Raw genomic sequence first — 19,859 nt, forward strand, 5'->3', positions numbered from 1 at the left:
ATAGACATGACTCTTGCAATATTGAAATATCATTATGGGTCAAGGGTAAAATAGAGACGAGTTTCTCTTCATACATGGTTAACCTGGAGAAGAAAAAAAAGACAAACAAATAATATCGTTCATATGGTAACTAAGGGTTCCAAAAACAAGTGAAATTATGGCAAAGGGCATGGTGAAAAAGTGTTGTAATTATAACTACTAGGGTTTTTTAAGTGCAGAAACAAAGCCCCATAATTGGATGCTATAATACAAATTTGAAAGGAGAATATAAATAATCTTGTTGCTTGAATAAAACTGCAACCAATAACTGTAATTTGTAGGGCTAAAAATGACCTAATTAGGAAAATAATAGGAGCATATTTTTAATAATAAAGTGAATCTCCTAATATTACAAAAGATACAATCGGCAACATTGATTAAATTTTAGTAATTGACACTTGATTGATTACACATTTGGAGTATAAATGGAGTTTTTTTTTTCTTCAGTCACATTATGACGTATTACAATCTATATAATCAACTCCATTTAGAGGGGATAAAGGCTTAATAGATTACATTATGTTAGATCTAAAATGGAGAAATAAGTCTACAATATCAATTTTCAGAAAGCGTCGAACAGTCTGTAGCAATGTTGTAAAGTAATTGTGTGATATATCTGAGGAAAGAGGTGAGAGAATAGAAATAAGAAAAAGTGAAACTATCACTTCAAAAGTTCAAATAAAGAGTTACTTCATTCAAATTGGTTGGTGCAAAATTCATAAGCATTGCTCTATATGATATGATAATATTTGGCTCCAATAAGATTTCATTTTGTTTTCCTTTTCCTTTTTTATTAATAATTATAAGTGTCACATTGTTTTCTTTCTGTTTTAAAAAAATTGTACAGATACCTATTTGTTTCCCAAATTCAACCAAAAAGGTTCTTAAATTATGAAAGTAGAACATTACACATTACAGCCCCTGACAAAAAAGCAGTATCAGATAAATCAATAACTAATAAATATAATAAAATGTTGTAATATCCTTATTTTGGAATAGGATACAAGTCCTCAATAAAGGGCTGCATATAAGGCTCCTACCTAGTGGGGTCTTGAGAGGATAAATGCGCATAACTTTATCCTCACAATGAAAGAAACTGCAGGAGGATAAAAAAGTCCTGAATACATTAAAAATATCCAAAAATCAAAAAATCCAATTTTGAAATTGAAGCCCTGGTCAAAATCATTATAATAGTCCATTATTTCCTGAAAAGGGAGAACTCAACATTTAAAGGGTTTGAAAGTCAATAGTGGTCAAGGAAAGGATCAATATGGTGACAATCATGGCTCATATAAAATTATAAACCATGTCATACAAATCAGAAGACTTCCACATTACAGGTTACCAGCCAAAAGGAGAAGAGGTGCCCATATACTTGTCATCAAAAACTGTCTTGATCTCGTCATGAAACAATGTTGGTGTGGCAAAAATTTTGAGCTGACAAGAAAAGGCTCAGAAGTCTGTGAAGACTGCTGTTTACAACAGGTGAGGTTCAAAGGTAACTGTCCAGATTGCATGTAGGAACAATTCTGGTATGAATCATATGATATGAACTTAGGGCACATGAGAATAGGATCAACGACCTGCAGAAATCGTCAGTGAAAACATTAGGTTCAGAGGTTCATTGATAAGGAAACTGGTCCTCCACAGCATTGAGAACAAGACTAATATTTATTTAAATCATAAGGTAAGTAAATATGGCATAGGCCTAAGTTTGTGCAAGATAGGAAAATTCCAAGAGCTTCATCATGCAACTTGATAAAAAAAATGTTTAGCATAATACTGAGTTCTAATGCAAACCAGAACATTCTGACATCTAGATTTGAGCACAGCAATAAAAATCAGTAGAAAGTTGACACTTACGACCCTAATAACAAACTTGTGTCTAGTGTCAGCTTGCAAGTAATGAATGTGTTTAGCAAATAATTTGACTAAATATAATGTTTTAGAATCAACAAGCAATATAAAAGATCAATGTTTTGGTGACTGGTGAGTTGTAAGTACTGAGGAGTCAAACAGTCTAACTTGTGGACCTAACAGCAGAACTGTAGTGTTTCAGATTAGAAATATACAAAACTCCAATCTTATATCGCATCGCTGTTACAAGACTCCTAAGCAAGTCAGATAAACTGTTATTAACAATCTCACCCAGACAACCAACTAAAGTGAAAAACTGAAGAAATTTTCAAGTTGAGTGGCAAAACAAATCCGTTAGTGTTATATACAAGGATAAGGATCTCAGTTTGCACTCTTCTACAGATATCATTATAGTCCCATAAGGATCTACAGTACAAGAAAAGACTCAGGAGACTCCTACAAGAACCCTAACCTCTAACACCTCAGCCATAAAGAGGGATCTGATGTCAATGTACTTACTACTTAACCCATGTTGGAAATGTTAATGGAGGATCAACTGTGATTTGGTAATTTTTGTATTAGTTGTTTGAATAAGCTAAACACCTAGCCATCAATGTTGGAGAAAATTTTCATCATTACTTACGTACAGAGATATTGTGGAAGAAATGCAGATGATGGATCAAATTACCAGAACCAACATCCCTTTACAATAAAAAAGGCTAAACTGTAATTTACCTACTTAAACTTTATCTCATTTGCTTTTTAGCCCTCCAAAATTTAATGTGCAATTTACCTCTTAAAGTTTACCTACAGATCTTAACCACTAGAAGTATGTGGTCAAATAAATAACAGAGGAGTAAAAACCACACCTTTCACTAAAACTCCTACATTCCAATTTCAAGTCTGAGATTACATTCATCAGCCCTAAACCCTCTCCAGGGCCACATTGAGTATCTAAAATTTTCTAGATCTGTGCTCGTCCATAACTAATGGTAATCAATGCTTGAGGAAAATAGAAGAATTTGAGCATGTGGTTGACAATCTTTATCATAGTTAATTTTTGGAGTAAACTTTTGTTCTCTTCTCTTATGTCTCTCTATTGTTATGTAGTGTAGGCTTCCAAATATCATCCACTTTTCACTTGAAGGAGTAGTCTGAAGTATTTGTTTGTCTTTTCAAAGGTTTAGTTGTGTGCACTGAATAACTTTTTTAACTTCTTTTTTTATTTAATGACTTGCTATAAATGAATTGAATATGTTGAATAATTGTGAATTTTGGAACATAGCAGCTATGGGAAAACAGGTTTTGGATATTGCAAGAAAGAAAGATACATTGTGAGTGAAATGGAGCAATGGAGTCTACTTGACTTTTGGAAACATCAAGTCCTATGGACTTCTACTTGGCAATGGAGAACAGAATTAAAGATAGAATGGCTTCAGGGTTCCAAATGGATACATGGTTACCTGCAACTGATGGAATCTACACTGAAGATGGAATATAAGTGGTCGCTAGGATCTCCAGACACATGCAGGCTCACAAAAAATCACTTGGAACAAAGGAACATACCAAGACACAACTTCCTTTTTGGCTGTTGATAAAACACAAATTTGACCAAGGCTAGGCTGATGCCCATGAACATTGAAATAGGTAATCAACTTTGTGTGTTATGCAATGAAGCTAATGAAGATACTGCATACTTATTCTTCAAATGCAATTAGTCCAGAGCTCTAGTAGCCTCATTCAATATGTGGAATGGACTGGACAGATGGCAAATATTCAGTGCATAGGTGGAAGAACTGGTTGCTCTACAGATTTAGACATAAAACAGCCAAGCAGAAAATAGTGTTGGCTGTATATGTTGCAGCAGTCTATCACATTTGGACAGAGAGGAATCAGAGGCAGTTTCAAACAGAGCTACAAGCTTGAATGAGATCTTTAATAAAATAACTAAAGAACTTGCTGAGATTTTGTTTTCTGTTTCCCAATTTTAATGTCTGGCATAATCATGCTTTAGTTGAGAAATTAGAACACTGGTTTAGATGAGAGTTAGTCGATGTAATTTTGGTTTTGTTTGACTTATGGGTTTGGGAATTTGTTGGGGTGAACCTTCCTAGCTCAATATTATCACTCTCTCTAAGTGATTGTATAGTTAGAAGTTTTGAACTTTTGATTAATGGTAATTGAAGTCGTACTTTTAACCAAAAAAGTTGAATAATTCAAAGACAATAACACCATGCTGATATCAAATATATTATGATAGGGTTTGTTTGGGAGTTGGATTTTGGAGGGAAAGGAAGTGAAAGGGAAGGCTTGGGAGTCATCTCACAAGTGTATTTCATGGCTCCTAAGCTTCCCCTTCCCTCCAAAATCCAACTCCCAAACTAATCCTTAATAGGTAATGCTACCATAGGACAGTACAGCACATAAGTTTAAACAAGCAAATTCAAGCACATCAGTTGGTCTTCAAACTTCATGTTCGAGAAAAATAAAACATTCAAATCTGTCTACTAGAAGAACCCAAAAAACTCACTTTCTACCAAATTAATCTACAGTCATATATAGTTAACCCCAGAAGAAATATTAAGAAAAAAAATACTATCAGGTTGGCTTAAGGTCCATGTGAAGAGAGAAATGCTTTGAGGTGGTCGAGGAGGAGAGAATGGGGGAAAATCCTAGAGGGATAGGATGTTGCGGGAAGGTGTTCGAATATGACTGATCTCTTCTCACACACTATGTCAGACATGTTTAATCTGCTCACTTTGCTTCCGAGCCACCTAATCCAATCCCTACTGAAACATTCATGTAAGTTTCAAATTTGAGCTTCCTGGGATATAAATGCATACAAAAGCTTCATTTTCTTAGCAGCACGATCCTCTGCTTCATGACAACTATAATCCCCACCTAAACTCAGCATATTCCTACATATGGCCATGACTTCTCATCCAAATCAACACCAGTAGGTCTCTGTCTAAATTGAAGCCTTGGCCTTTACAATATGTAGGTGCTCGGGGAGAAGAATAATCTAATCATGGAAATTTCAGGACTGATATTGAATATTAGTGGTGTTGGAGACGATGCCCACATAGCAAAACATTGTAAACTATTTAAACGGTGTTAAAGATCAGGGGTTATAGAATCCTTGAATAAACTTTGAGGATTTGATTACACTTCAAACCTTACAGGATATAATGCACAAGAAATAGGTCTTCCACCAGACAAGAACATGGTAAAATTTATTTTTATCTGTATCAGAAGGTAATTAAAAACGGATAGGCCTAAGCTTATTATGCATGATAGGAAAAGATGTAAGAGCTCCATCATGCAACATAAGAGAATGTTTTCCATAACATAACATGCCCGCATCAAGAGTTTGAGCCCTTAATGAACATCACTAGAAAATCTATAATTACCCATACTCTTAGCAAACTTGTGTCTAATGTCACCTTGCAAGTAACAAATGGTGTTAACAAATAATTTAACTAAATCTAATTGTTCAGCATCCAACAAGCAATGGCAGAAGACCAATGTGATGGTCAGCAAACAAAGCAGTAGGCAAAACTAAGCTCATTAATTAAATGGCTTATCTGTTAAAGACGGGGAAGCAAATCAGTTAACATGTGATTGAAAATCTCACTTAGAGAATCAAACTAATGCGAAAAGCTGAGGAAAAATTCAAGTCAATGGCAATGAAAGTTCCATACATGTTCACTATACAGATAGTGATCTCGTTTTTTTGCTCTTCCACTCATATCCCCACAAGGAGCTCTAGTACAAGAAAAGACTCAAACGATAATCCTAGGAGAACTCTAACATTTGCAGCATAAAGAGGGGTTCTCCGTATATGCGCACTTACTCACATCGGAAATGTTACTGCCGGATCAATTGCAATTTGGTATTTTTTGCATTGCTGTTAAGCGAAGTATATACATATTATAGAAGAAATGGAAATGATGGATCAAAATACCACCAATATCAATGTTTGTTAGTCCGAGTGACAGAGCATGGAAACTCAGTCTCAATTTTGAGTCTTCCCAGCCCGACTCAGATTAGTCAGAAAACAAAATGACTTCCGTTTACATGGGATCCAGGTATAAAAAAAACACAGCATCATGATGATTGCATAGCACGAAGAATGTTACCTTGTATTTAGCAACCTGTTCGCTAACCTCCCTCAAATCACTTTTAGTGAAAATCAAGGCCACGTTACCCTGAAATTAAAACATAACACATTAAAAATTCTCTTCAAACCCTAATAGAAGAGGAAGGCAGTCCACTGGACGAGACTCGAGAAGCAAATAACAATGAAATTACATTCAATTAATTAAAAGATAGAAAGAAATGTAGAAATGGAGGAGAAGATAAGATTGGGTACATGAAGAAGAGGTGCAAGGTTGAGGAAGGCTTTATTCCCAGTCCTCTGAGCATCAAGCATCAAAGAACGCTTCATCATGGAATTCTTACCCATTACTACAACTGAATCAGCGTGGAGGTTCCTTCGGATCCCTTGAAGTTCATTGCAGCCGATGTTGTCAGATGAAATCACAAGTACTCGGCTGTACTCTTTCAGAAGCTTCCCTAACTTTGCATCGAAAGCTACCTTTGACAGTTTTTTTGCCATGGCTGCTACTGCTGCAGAGTTCTGAGGGATGTTCAAAGGGTTCCACAACTCTAATGTTGGGAATACCACTGGAAATTTGGGTCAAGCCCAAAGGAGAAGTTATTGGGTGGGTAGAAAATACAAAATCTCTGTTAATCCAAAATGTTCACCCAACATACTCATTTCTAGGGTGTAAGTTGTTCCGGTTTAAACCGCGAAACCGATAGAATCGAAACAAACTGTAAAATGTGGTTCAATTTGGTTTCGTAGTTTGGTTCTGTTATTTTTTTAAGGAACTGTTTATGTTCGGTTTGGTTTATGGTTTTAGAAATTTAGGAACCGTTGCAACCAAACCGAACCGCATATTAAGGAAATATATAATAGGGATTAGGGAATAATGTTTTATTATTGTTTAAATTCTTCAACTAATTTTCTAGCTTAAATTATCAATTTTTGTATGAGTTGTAGTGTTATATATGTTACAAAATTGTTATGAAGTTAATATTATATATCTATACTTCTATACTAATTATAAAGGGAAAACCCAAAATAACCACCATCATGGTGTAATTTGTGGTTCTCCCTATTTTGCCCTCATACTTTCTAATTTTTACCAAAAAAACCATATATAACCTAATGTTTCCTTTCTGCCCAATATATGTTCCATATTACGTGGTTAACTATTTTTTCTTTGTTACATTATAACTATTAGTTTTTTAATGTAGAACATCGATGTTCAATTTAAATTCAACTATAGATTATAAATATTTAACACAAAATATTATATTTGATATTTATGATATATAAACTACACATTATAAATGATAGAAAAGCGGGTTGACAGGCAGGACAGTGCCTGTCAACACGCTAGTGTTATTAGTTACTAAATTGTTTCCTAATATCTTATGATTTGGAACATATTTTCCAACTTATGTGATATTGAGTTTGAAACTAAAATATTGTTATATATGTATTATTACATGTGTTACTAATATGAGATGTAAAGTTATAAATGTAACTATTATATATTTTACTAATTGATATATATGCTACTAATCATGAATTGTATTGTTACATGTGATTTATAATTTTTTATAATAATAGTAGTAATGTTTATCCTTTTATGGATAAACAATATCTCTTGTAATACATTTTGAATTTTCAATTGATACAAGATTTTTTATAAAAAAAGTAAATGAAAAACCGTGGAATCGAACCGAACCGAACCATTCAAGAGCGGTTCAGTTCGGTTCGGTTCTTATAGTTAAATTTGCGGTTAATTGAGCAGAACCGGACCATATGTTTTTGATCGGTTCGGTCACTAAAATGCACCAAAAACCGAACCGAACTGAATTTTTACACCCCTACTCATTTCCTTTACATATTTTTAATTATTAGGTTTTGGTTTTTTATTGGATTTAAAAGATGTGTAATGTTTATTTGTTTAAATTATATTATCTATATCTATAATATTTATTTATATCTGTACTATATATAAAGAGGAAAACATTGAGTAATTATCATGGTATAAGTTTATTTTCCTATTTTGTCATTAAACTTTTTAATTTCTACAAAAAATAACTATATAATTATATGTAGTCACCATCAACATATTAACCACCTTTCTAGCATTATAATAAAACAAAATATTATAATATAAAGTATCCCGATAAAAAATAAAAAAGTATACTCAATACAAAAAATATATTCTAATTCTCCAAAATAAAATATATAAAATTTGAATTGATATCATAAAAGTATAAATCTGGGATGGCAAGCACGAAGTACCTATTATCACTAGTCTATACTATATATAACGAGAAAATATGTTGTAACTACTATGGTTTAACTTTTGTTTTCCTATTTTGCCGTTAACAATTTAATTTAAAAAGTCGTATGTAACCAGCACCAACATAATAAACATCCTCTCACATTCATTTGACAATTAAAATAAAGACAAAGAAATATAATATAAAATACACCCAATAAAAATTACAATATAAAGTACATTCAACACCAAAAAGAATCTGATTCACCAAAATAAAATATATAAAACTTAATTTTTTTATTTTTACAAAAAAACCATATAATCATATATAAACACTGCTAATTAATTAATCACTCTCTCATCTTAATTTGACCATTTATACTACATACACTCTATACATATCTTATCTATATTTTATTAAAATATAAGGGGAAAACATGATTTAACCAAAGATGTCAAAACCGGATCGTACTGACCGGTTCAACTGGAAAACCGGTGAACCGTTCTCCTAATCGATACGGTACAGATGTTGAACCGACTAAGTATCAAAACTGGTCAAAAACCGGTCAAAACCAGTGAACCGGCCGGTATTTCACTAAACCGGCAAGTTTATACATATATTTTTTTTTTGAAAAAGAAACTTAAAAACTCATTGCAAGGTGACCCATATTTCCTACCTTTCTTCGACACTTCAAGACACATGCTTCCAAGGTATACTTAGATTACATATTTTGGTTCCGAACATTCGTGTGTAATCTCAGTGACATTTGTGTAATCTTGGGGTTCTATCTGAAGATAGGATTTGATGCAAAAATATAATATCGATATGAGACAACTTTGACTCCTTGGTGTTAAATGTTAAAACTCCAAATTTATTTGTTTTGTAGAGTGGGTTATGAACTTGTGTCATTTATTTATATTTTGCGGTTGTTAAGTAATACTTTTGGATTCATATACGTTTTGTAATATATATATATATATATATATATATATATGTAAATATAAGTAGGTATGTCCGGTTTAACCGGCATGTGGTTTAATTACTAAACCACCGATTGAACCACTATACCAGTTCCCTGACTGGTTTGATAACCGGTACAGTTTTAAGAACACTGGATTTAACTACCACCATGGTATAATTTTACTATTTTGTTTTTAACAATTTTTAATTTTTACAAAAAAAAACCATATAATCATATATAAATACTACCAATATATTAATCATTCTCTCACCTTAATTTGACCATATATACTATATATTTATATTTATATTATATATAAAGGGAAAACATGATTTAACTATCACCATGATATAATTTTACTATTTTGCCCTTAACATTTTTTTATTTTTACAAAAAAACCATCTAATCATATATAAACACTACTAATATATTAAACACCTGTCGCAACCCGATTTTCGGTTGGAAGACCGGCTCTGCGACTTAGGAAGAGACGAATTCGATTTTTACCCCTTCCAATTGATTTGGAGTCGCCACTACGTTTTTTGCGGTTAAAACGTAGAAAACTCTCTAGTAAGCCTAATTAGAATAAAATGGTCTTTAGACAGAGATTCTGAGCTTGGGAACGGGGAATGTATTAGCATCCCTTCCACCCGTATTAAAACGGTATCCTCGTTAATCACACAAATTTTTATACCCTTAAAATTATTCATTTAAAACTCAATTAGTAAAACAAAATATTTTTTATTTTTTATATTTGCATCTGAAAGAGGTTATCTTGCTCATACGTATCCCCGGGTGCAATACGGAAATCAAGACTATGTAGTTCTAGTTCGAAAATTGGTTGTTTAGTTTGGTTGATTATTGATTTGAAAATGTCGATTTGGTATTGATAGATTTGGTGGAGTTGATTTTGATGGGTTTTAAAAGATTTAGTATATGCTTGTTTTAATCCAATGGATCTAATAATTTAGAGATGGTATTGGTCGTAGACCTTCTTCCCATTTTCGAGGAAGTTAGAGATAACTCGAACCATAACCTTACTATAAAAATTCCAGGTAAAATAGCTTAGAGACACCATTGGTAGTAGACATCCTTTCCATTTTCAGAGAAGTTAGAGACGACTCAAACTATGACCTCACTATAAAAATTCCACAATTGATTAATAAGATAATGATCATTTTTTTTAATTATGAAATTAAGTAATATAATAGTTTTTGGAATTATTTATATATATATATATAAATAATAGCTTAGAGATGATACTGGTTGTAAACCTTCTCCCCATTTTCAGAGAAGGTAGAGACGACTCGAACTATGACCTTACTATAAAAATTCCATTATTAATTTATTATAACACTTGCTTGTGTGATTTAGTCTTTATCCTAACAAAGTATAATGTACTACAATGTTATTGTACGGTTATCAACTAAAAAACATTTTAACTATATAAAAGAAAATGTTTTAATTGTTAATTACTTAAATATGATAGAAAACGTTTTAATTTATTAGTTTTTTTATGAATGGAAATAAACAGGTTGAAAATTACAATGACAAGAGAGTTTAGGTTTTACCTTTGTAGCAAGATTTGGATAGTCTACATGGAGGGCAATACGTCAATATGGAAGTGATAAATAAAATGCTCCATTAGATGATTATGTGATATAACGCCCCAATTGCCAAGGAAGATTCATGGATTAGCAATGCACATGAGAAGCATGGTACAAGATTGTATGACAATTTCTCTCTTATAAAATAGATTATCCCACCAATCTTTATGGCAATGTCATAAAAACACTTCTCAGCACATGAAGAACCATAATAGATATATATATTCTATCTCAACAAATAGTCCAATACACATGTAACCCCAATTTGAAGTGGAGAATCTAAAAGAAGATCATTAATTTACACTATGCCATGTGCACATAAATTACTTTGTATTCACCATCACACTATACCAAAAGCACTCAGAACTATGCACCCTTAGGATAGATTTGAAACCCAAATTTTGGACTAAGAGGCATGGAAAAAGATGGTATATTGATAAGAGTGAGGCCTCTGTCGAAAGTTGTGTTATTAAAACAAAAACGTTGATAAGGAAGGAAGTGTTGAAGATTTTTTGTTAAAGAATATTATGTTGGAATTGTTGGTGAAGAGGAAGTTGTTGAGGATGGAGAATGTGTCACTCACGCTGGGCCCTAACCAAACAGAAGGAAGGTGACTACTGAATACAACATGGGAGGTATAGGGGATATGAGGTAGTGAGACTCTAATATAGGGAATTATTTGAAGTGCTAAAATTCATCCTCTTTGTTGGTGGGGGTGGTTGGATATTTGTGTTATATTAATGGCTTGGAAGAATGTTGAAATTGTGGCCTGAGCATGTAAGCTTAATAGGTTCTACACACAGAGAGGTGATGAGAAGAGATTTTGAAATTGGGTGAAAAATAACCATCTCCAATCTTTTAACCCATAACCTATCTTGTCATTTTAAAATGAATCCTTCAATTCTAGACCCTCTTCCTTTTTTTATAAGGAAGACACGTTAAAAAAATGAAGAATGAGAAGAAGATATGGAGCTTTCAAAGTGGAATGGAAGCTGGATGAATTTGTGAGATTATTACCATAATAAAAAAATGGAGCAATTAGTAGTGGAGGAAAGCTCATAAAAAGCATCCCCTCAAATGGTTCTCTGCCTTTTTATTTTAAGCTGTTGCCATCAAGTAAATAATAATCACCATTCAACTCTAGTTAATTATTTTCATGACTGTTGAGATGCATATCTATATGAAGATAGTAACGTGCGACTATATTTTTTTGCCATCTCAGTCTATTCTTCTCCTTCACTATGAAGCATCCCCTCAAATGGTTCTCTGCCTTTTTATTTTAAGCTGTTGCCATCAAGTAAATAATAATCACCATTCAACTCTAGTTAATTATTTTCATGATTGTTGAGATGCATATCTATATGAAGATAGTAACGTGTGACTAGATTTTTTTGCCATCTCAGTCTATTCTTCTCATTCACTACACATAATATCTCAGGCTCACACTCCCTTTATTTTTCATTAGTAATAGTAACCGTTCAAGAGGGAATAGGAAAGTTATCCTCTATTTTTTTTGTAACGGTGTAGGGAGTCATAATTTCTTTTATCCACTCATCTCTCCCTTATTCTATACGTTACATCTCATTCTCTCCCTTTCTTTATCTCACCTCTCACCTTTTATAATATCTTCCTCTTTTAAGTTACGTTTGTTTTAACCCCTTTGCCCTTTTTGCTTCTTTTCTTTATTCTCATGTGTTCATTCTCTTTTTAATTTCTTTGGCAACAGATGCAATAAAACATAAATTCTTACAAAAGTAATAGTAAAGAGAAGTTCAATTTTATGTTGATTGAGATAAAACCCACATTGCCTCAAAATTTTATAATTATTGGTTAAGAACCAAACATACGAAGATGATCAAGATGGTTTAGAGACAAATAAAAAAGAAATATAATTTTTCTTTTCAACTTTCTTGTGTGGTTGGAAATCTTTGTATTTTCTTTTATTATAAATAGACCGGACAAAATGAGGTGTTCACAACACCCTCTCACCTTAATTTAACCATCTATACTATATACTATACATATACTATATACTATACATATACTATATTACTATATATATTACTATATATAAAGGGAAAACATGGTGTAACTACCCATGATGTAATTTTTTTTCTTCTTATTTTGCCCTTAACACTTTAGTTTCTAAAAAAACAATAAAATAATATATAACCACCACCAACATATTAATCACTCTTCCACCTTCATTTGACATTATTTTTCCCTTTATGTTTTGTCATTAACATTATTTAATTTTTACAAGAAATCATATAATCATAAGTAACTAACAGCAAAACATTAATTAACCACATCTCTCACCTTAAATTGATCAATATAATAAACACAACAAATTATAATATAAAGTAAACCAAACACGTAAAAATACATTTTAATTCTAAAAAAATGAAATATATGAAAACTGAATAAATAATATAATGCAATGTGATAGGCAGGTACAAAGTACCGGTTGACACAATAGTTATGTATAGTTGTAAAAATTGTGGTAATCGAATAAGTTTTTTTTTATTATGTAAATTTATATAATATTTATATAATATTTATGTAATATCAACATATACTAATAATTGATTCACAAGTGTAAATTAATGCTGAAATTGAAGAGTATAGAGAAAGAAAGATTTGGCACTATATTTTATACTAGTTTACATTAAGAATGATACTACATTTGGTCCATTATTTGATTTTAGGATTTTGAGCGTTGAAGATTTCTCAAGATATAAACACATAAAAAAGAGTCTCTAATCTTTCTTCACAAGTTTGGTAGTGGTTGATTTCTTACAACCTCCTATCTTCTATATATGTTACAACGATCCAACTTCTTATATATAGGATTCATCACCCCTAATTTATCTATTTTCTTTCCTTTACAAAACAATGGAATTTTTTATGATTTGATGAACACCTTCTTGTGTAGATAACATCAACAATCTAGATCAAAAGACTTCATTCTAATCTCTAATCTAATTGACAAACTAAGATCAATAGGATACGGTGACTAAAAAATATTAGAAGATATGAAAATGCACATGATGAGCTTTTACTTTTCTTCAAGATTATCACAAGTTCTTTCTTGATTTGACAAGTTTGAACTAAATTGAGTTTCTATTTTATCATTGGGTAAATTTTAAAATATCAAATAAGGCTTTTATTTTTTTGTTTCAATATACCACATTATTGGATTTTTGAAACCTCTTAATCCATAACTCTAGGTGGTTAGTCGATTAATTGCATCTTAAAACATTTTTTTGAAAAAAAAAATTCATAATCTAAAGTTTAATTGATCACTAATCGGTTATTTGAGGTAAATATCGGAATTTTAATTCAATGATCATGTCTATCATCATATACAACGATCCTAATTAATATATGAGATTTAGAAACCTATAGGACTCTACTAATTATTATATCTTAGACCTATGAAATGTAAAAAAAAATATAAACTAAGAGGGAAAGTAAGAGCAGTGATGGTTTCCTCTTGTATTACTTATGTTGCAATATGTCGTCTTCTAATTTTTTTTGGTTTCTCACATGTATCCTTGTACTTGAGGTAATCCTGTCCGAGCCAGGAACATCCAGAAGTAGTGGGACTAACTCTCCCAGTGAATATTTTTTTTATCCGGACTCAAACCCAAGATCTTACTTAAGGAGAATCAAACATATACCACTTTAACCAACATCTTTTGGTTGTTAGCTTCTAAATTGTTGTTAACGAAATATATACCAAGATATACATTTAAGTCTTCATATGAAAATTTTGATTGTTAATGTTTTTTTTGGATATTGCTATTTATTCAGTAAAATTACATATTATATCTTATATTTGACATCTGTTGGTTTAGAGTAGAACTGAGTTACTCCCAGAACCAAAAATTGAAAAGAATGACATCGATATTGTCACACTTAAACTAAGTTGATGTAAAATTAAAATCAATGTTATTAAAACCGGACCGATCATCAAACCGGTGAGGGTACTGGTTTAGTGGTTCAGTAATTAAACCGCATGAGATTAAACCGGTTAAACCGGACATACATGCTTATATATATATATATGTGTGTAAACCTGTAACAAAAATTATCTAATATGTAGATACTCAAATTTATAATCCATATTTATAGTCAAAGTAAGAATTCTCATAAACAAACAACTTTAATAAATCTAAAGTCTAAATTACGATTACAAATAGTAATCCACAAGTACTTGTCTTACTTAAAAAACTCGAAACATATGACACAAGTTCATAACTCAGTCTACAAAACATATTATATATTTAAAACTTTAAGACCAAGGAGTCAATGTTGTTTCAGGTTCCATTTCTTCACCATTTAAGTCCAAAGCTTGACTAACATTGTCTTCAACTAGGTTCACATTCTCCACAGGGTTGAGTTGTGCATCATCATCATCTTCTAAATTTAACTGATCTACAACAATATCATTTTTTCATACATCAATTTTCATACAAGTTATCAATAAAATAAATTAGTTATTAGAACCAAAACTGACAATGTAATAAAAAACATTACATGTATGGAAAAAATAAAATAAAAATTAGTTATTAGTTGTGCATCATCATCATCTTCTAATTCTATGTGGTATGTGCTTATGTGGGGTTCTTTAAAATTACATGTATGAATCGGCCGGTTCAATCAAATTCTGGCCGGTTTTGACACGGTTCACCGGTTTTGATACTTAGCCGACATAACACTTGTTTCGTACCGGTTATGGGACCGGTTGGCCGGTTCTCCGATGGAACCGGCTGGTCCGAACCGATTTTAATAACATTGATTAAAACACTCCCAAATTTTAATTTCCAAATACATTTTTTTTTACTTGGTTTCATTTTATTCTAGTGGAATTGATGGCATAGCATTTAAAATCATAAATTGATGAAGGATTTGATAAATACTCATTTTCTCCTATATTAAGGTAATATGCTTAAAATCTTTTGTTTATCAAATCAATCAATCATCAATAGTAATTTAATGTATGCTTTAATGATTATCCATTCAGTATGCAAAGTCCATGCATTTTTTATTTATTATTTTGATTTTAACATGAGACAAATTTCTATACAATTTTTTACCATATTTTTTAAAATGAGGAAATAGTACATTATCCTTGACAAATTTTACATCACCTAATAAATGACCCACCTTTTCTAAAATCATTCCACCCTTAATAAAATTTAAGTAATATGGAGAAATATAAAATATATATCATTTTTACCCTTTTGATTTTTTTCATCAACATATTAGAATGATAGTATTTTATTTACTAATTCGAAATAATGCAATTATTGTTTTTATTTACATTTCTAAGTTTTAAGTATTGTAAAATGATACATTAGGTACAGTTATAATTGATAATGTTTTTGTCTTATTTAATTTTTATTATAAATTGAATCTATTAAAATCTATAAGTTCATTCAAAAATTTCATTTGAGTTGAACTTAATATTTATATTAAAATAAAAATATTTTATGAAATAAATGGTATTATATGATAATATTTTTTATTTTGATTGTTTAAATTAAAGTTTTCCAATAAATTATATAAAACATCAAATTGTACGAAGACAATCTACATGCATTGAGTTAGTCCATCTATAATATAGTTATTCCTAACTCGGATGATATTATCTGATTTGGGGATATTTATGACTTAGAAAAATAATACAAAAAATTCATTATATATTTAATAAATTCAAAAAGGCGAAATAAAAAATATAACTAATTTTAGAAGAATGAAACAAAATCTTTCAAATAAAGCTAAAACTTCTAGGATTTTCTAAATATCAAATTAATTTTTGCTATAAAAAACTACTTTTGCATATTTTAATCAAATTTAATAAACATGTAAAAATTACTTTTGCATATTTTAATTAAATTTAATAAACATGTCATTTTAAATTCAAAAAAAATTTAATGAAAAATGTTTTCCCCCAAAAATTGTGATCGTATTCAAACAAGTTAGCTAAATTAATTCAACAAAATAAAAAACAGTAAATATCCACTTTATTCTTTATAAATTTTTGTGTCTACAAATTTAATCCCTAAAAAATCAATTAATACTAAAAGATTGCAAACGTAAGTCAAACATTTACAATCAAGTGTCATAAAATATATTAAAATGTTTAATTTAATATATATTTGACATTTTTAGAGACAATTCTAATTTATTAGGAATCAAATTGGTTACTAAAACCCAACGGACGTTGGTTCAAGTGGTACATGCTTGATTCCCCTTAAGCAAGAACTCGGGTTCGAGTCTTGTGGATGGAAAAAATGCCCGTTGGGAGAGTTAGCCGAGGATACATGTGGGAAAACTAAAAAAATTGGTTACTAAAAAATTTTAGGATCAAAATAGATCTTTACTCAATAAAAAAACCTACCCAAAAAAATTATTTTATCTTGAAATTTTTGGATCAAATCATTTTTTTCAATTTTAAAAACAGAATCACTATAATCTCAATCATATAATAGTGCTTGAAGCTGAGAGATAAAGGTAAAACTAAGATGAAGCCTAGTCGAAGAACACAAATGGCATGAAAGAATGTTATGAAATTTGAGAGATATAAATGGTAAGAGCAATGTTTTGGTCGAATGGAACGCAAACTTCTAACCCAAGAGCCCTTAATTCAAATTAAGGGTGAATAAAAGGACGAAAGACTGCGTCACAAACATTAGAAAAATAGTTTTTAACATGGTATGTACTTCACCTTATTATCACTACCACGATGGGTTCCTGTTGCAAAACCACAATATTGGTTCGGGTAGCAACCCGATACAGCCAAGATAATGAACCACGACACTAGCCAGAATCTCATCCATGCGATGCCCAACTCAGTGTTTCAAATTGCGAACCATATCATGTTATACAGCTGTAATATTGTGGTTATGGTGACCGCTGCAACCAAATCACATTGATGTGTCTGCAATGGGCTGCAACGCAACTACATCGGACGACATTTGTACCACATCATGCCGCAACGTAACTGCATTGGACCAGACTACGACCGGGGAGCCTCCAACCATCGGGGAATTCCATTGTTACCGGGGTATGAGAAGAGTGGAGAGTCACACGTGAGACATCACGTCTTGAATGAAAGGAAAACCTTAAGACATTAGTTATATGAACATTTTCTACTTATAAAGTCTTTCACTTCTTATCGCATGTCCAATTTGAGCTTTACGCTTGAATAAACCCCATAATCATACTAACCGCGACTAGTGATTTCACACTTAAAAAATTGGTCCAACTTAAGATATGAAGTAATGATGACTAGTGACTCCAACAACTAATAGTGCTCTGGCTTTGACAATAAATCCATGAGTATGAATCATGCTTAAGAAGCCACCTGAGACATCGAGAAGGAAAATCGTTAAAATCAGGATACATTGAAAGTAGATGGTAGATTCATTCATTATATCATCGTCTACATCTTTATTCCAAGGTAGCACAATAATGCTAAACCAAGTCTCAATGAACTAAAGTATATTTATGTTATTAAGAACAACTTTCAGATACATTGGCTAAACGTTATTCTTGAGCATATGATGGGTCGACAGTGGAAATCTTCCATAATTTGTCTTCATTTCATACCTTATTGATGATCACTATGACATTAATGTTATTAGACAGATAAGCATCTTCACCTCTCACAAGAAAGAAAAGTTGGAATTTTCAATTTTGAGCAAGATGGATACTGAGATGGGGACATATTGAAGGTGGTACTGGAAATCAAATCCAATGCAAGAACAGCAACACTTATCTGACACTTCATACTTTTGAGTTGGAACAAATTAATGCAATGGATGAAAGATTGCCTAAGGTACAACTGGATGTTGACATACTAATAATAGATAAAATACAAGGTCTTATTTTTGCACACTCAGAGTCTTAGACTGTGTAATGGAAAGATTTAATGAGCATAAAGATGTGATGAATGCTAGAATTGACAATATTAAAGCTACAATGGAGACGAAACTTTTATGATATATACATTCATCTATCTAGGATTAAGGGCTAATTTCCATCCAATAGTAGCAAGTTGGAGATATTTGGTTATTATGTTATATACTTTGTTTTTATGACCTTCAATGAATTTTACCTTTGTTATCATTTATAGTGCACTTGTGTCATATATTATATCACCTTCCACATTTTTATATACCTATTCTTTGACATATTTATAATGAATTTTTACTTTTTCATCATTTCAAAATGGAAAGAAGGTAGTGTTTGTTTGTAGAATTTTTCAAAATAGTGTTTGTATGTAGAATTTTTCAGGTTGTGTGAAATTAAAGTTGTTTTTGCACATAACTCAAAAAATCTTATTTTGAGGGGGAGCACAGAGTCAAATCAAAGACATTCACAAAAAGTTAAAAACTCAAGCATTGAAGTCTTGAAGGACTATCAAGGTTTGTTATCATAAAAAAAATGAGAGATTGAAATAGCACAAAATTGAAAGTTATATTCAAAGAATTTGCACAACATGTGTTTTGGTGAAGCCATTACTTTTACGTAGGGTCTCTTAAATTAAGTCTTATATTACATTTTATCTTTTAGAGATCAACTAAATAAAGTCCTAAGTATCATAAAACATTCAACACAAACCTAACATGTTTTAAAATAATTTAGATTGTCATGTTTTTCTAGAAAGTGAGTTATTCTATCTGATAATCAATTATACATCAATTATTGTCGCATCCCAATTTTCTGCTACGCGGCCGATTTTGGAGCCGCCACCACGATTTTTGCAGTCAAAATATGAAAAACTCAATTTAAGACATACTTAGGATAAAATAGTATCTTCAAAAAGAGTTATAAATTCAGGAGTCAATTACGGATGAAAGAATGTATTAGCACCCCGTTCGTCCGTAATAAAACTGTATCCTAGCAAATTGCATGCATTGAATCTACTCGTAATTTATTTTATTAAAAAAAATGTGATACACAAACATTTATTTCTTATAATTAGGCCAAACAAGATTTAATATTACTCTTATGTA

The 19,859-nt window shown here is 31.3% G+C and overlaps 1 protein-coding gene across 2 annotated transcripts; it reads right to left on the reverse strand.

Annotated features, from left to right (window-relative positions):
* LOC109355189 (60S acidic ribosomal protein P0-like) lies at positions 1,213–6,557 on the reverse strand. Of its 2 annotated transcripts, XM_019598188.1 has the most exons (4): positions 6,269–6,557; positions 6,036–6,104; positions 1,357–1,622; positions 1,213–1,304 (listed from the first exon to the last, which is right to left on the reverse strand). In XM_019598188.1, the coding sequence occupies exons 1-3, from the start codon at positions 6,512–6,514 to the stop codon at positions 1,374–1,376; spliced, it is 564 nt and encodes a 187-aa protein (XP_019453733.1). In that variant the 5' UTR covers positions 6,515–6,557; the 3' UTR covers positions 1,213–1,304; positions 1,357–1,373. The 2 variants fall into 2 exon arrangements, with proteins under 2 accessions (XP_019453733.1, XP_019453731.1); XM_019598186.1 differs by having other exon boundaries at positions 1,213–1,622.

The sequence above is a fragment of the Lupinus angustifolius genome, chromosome LG08 (genome assembly GCF_001865875.1).
Source record: "Lupinus angustifolius cultivar Tanjil chromosome LG08, LupAngTanjil_v1.0, whole genome shotgun sequence".
NCBI classification, from domain to species: domain Eukaryota; kingdom Viridiplantae; phylum Streptophyta; class Magnoliopsida; order Fabales; family Fabaceae; genus Lupinus; species Lupinus angustifolius.

Excerpts from the sequence above, each read along its gene's own strand:
- LOC109355189 (XM_019598188.1), bottom strand. The coding sequence starts at position 6,514 with ATGGCAAAAAAACTGTCAAAGGTAGCTTTCGATGCAAAGTTAGGGAAG. Across the intron at positions 6,105-6,268 it reads ACCTTGCACCTCTTCTTCAT|GGTAACGTGGCCTTGATTTT; the intron begins GTACCCAATCTT and ends TTTTAATTTCAG. Across the intron at positions 1,623-6,035 it reads AACAGGTTGCTAAATACAAG|GTCGTTGATCCTATTCTCAT; the intron begins GTAACATTCTTC and ends CGATTTCTGCAG.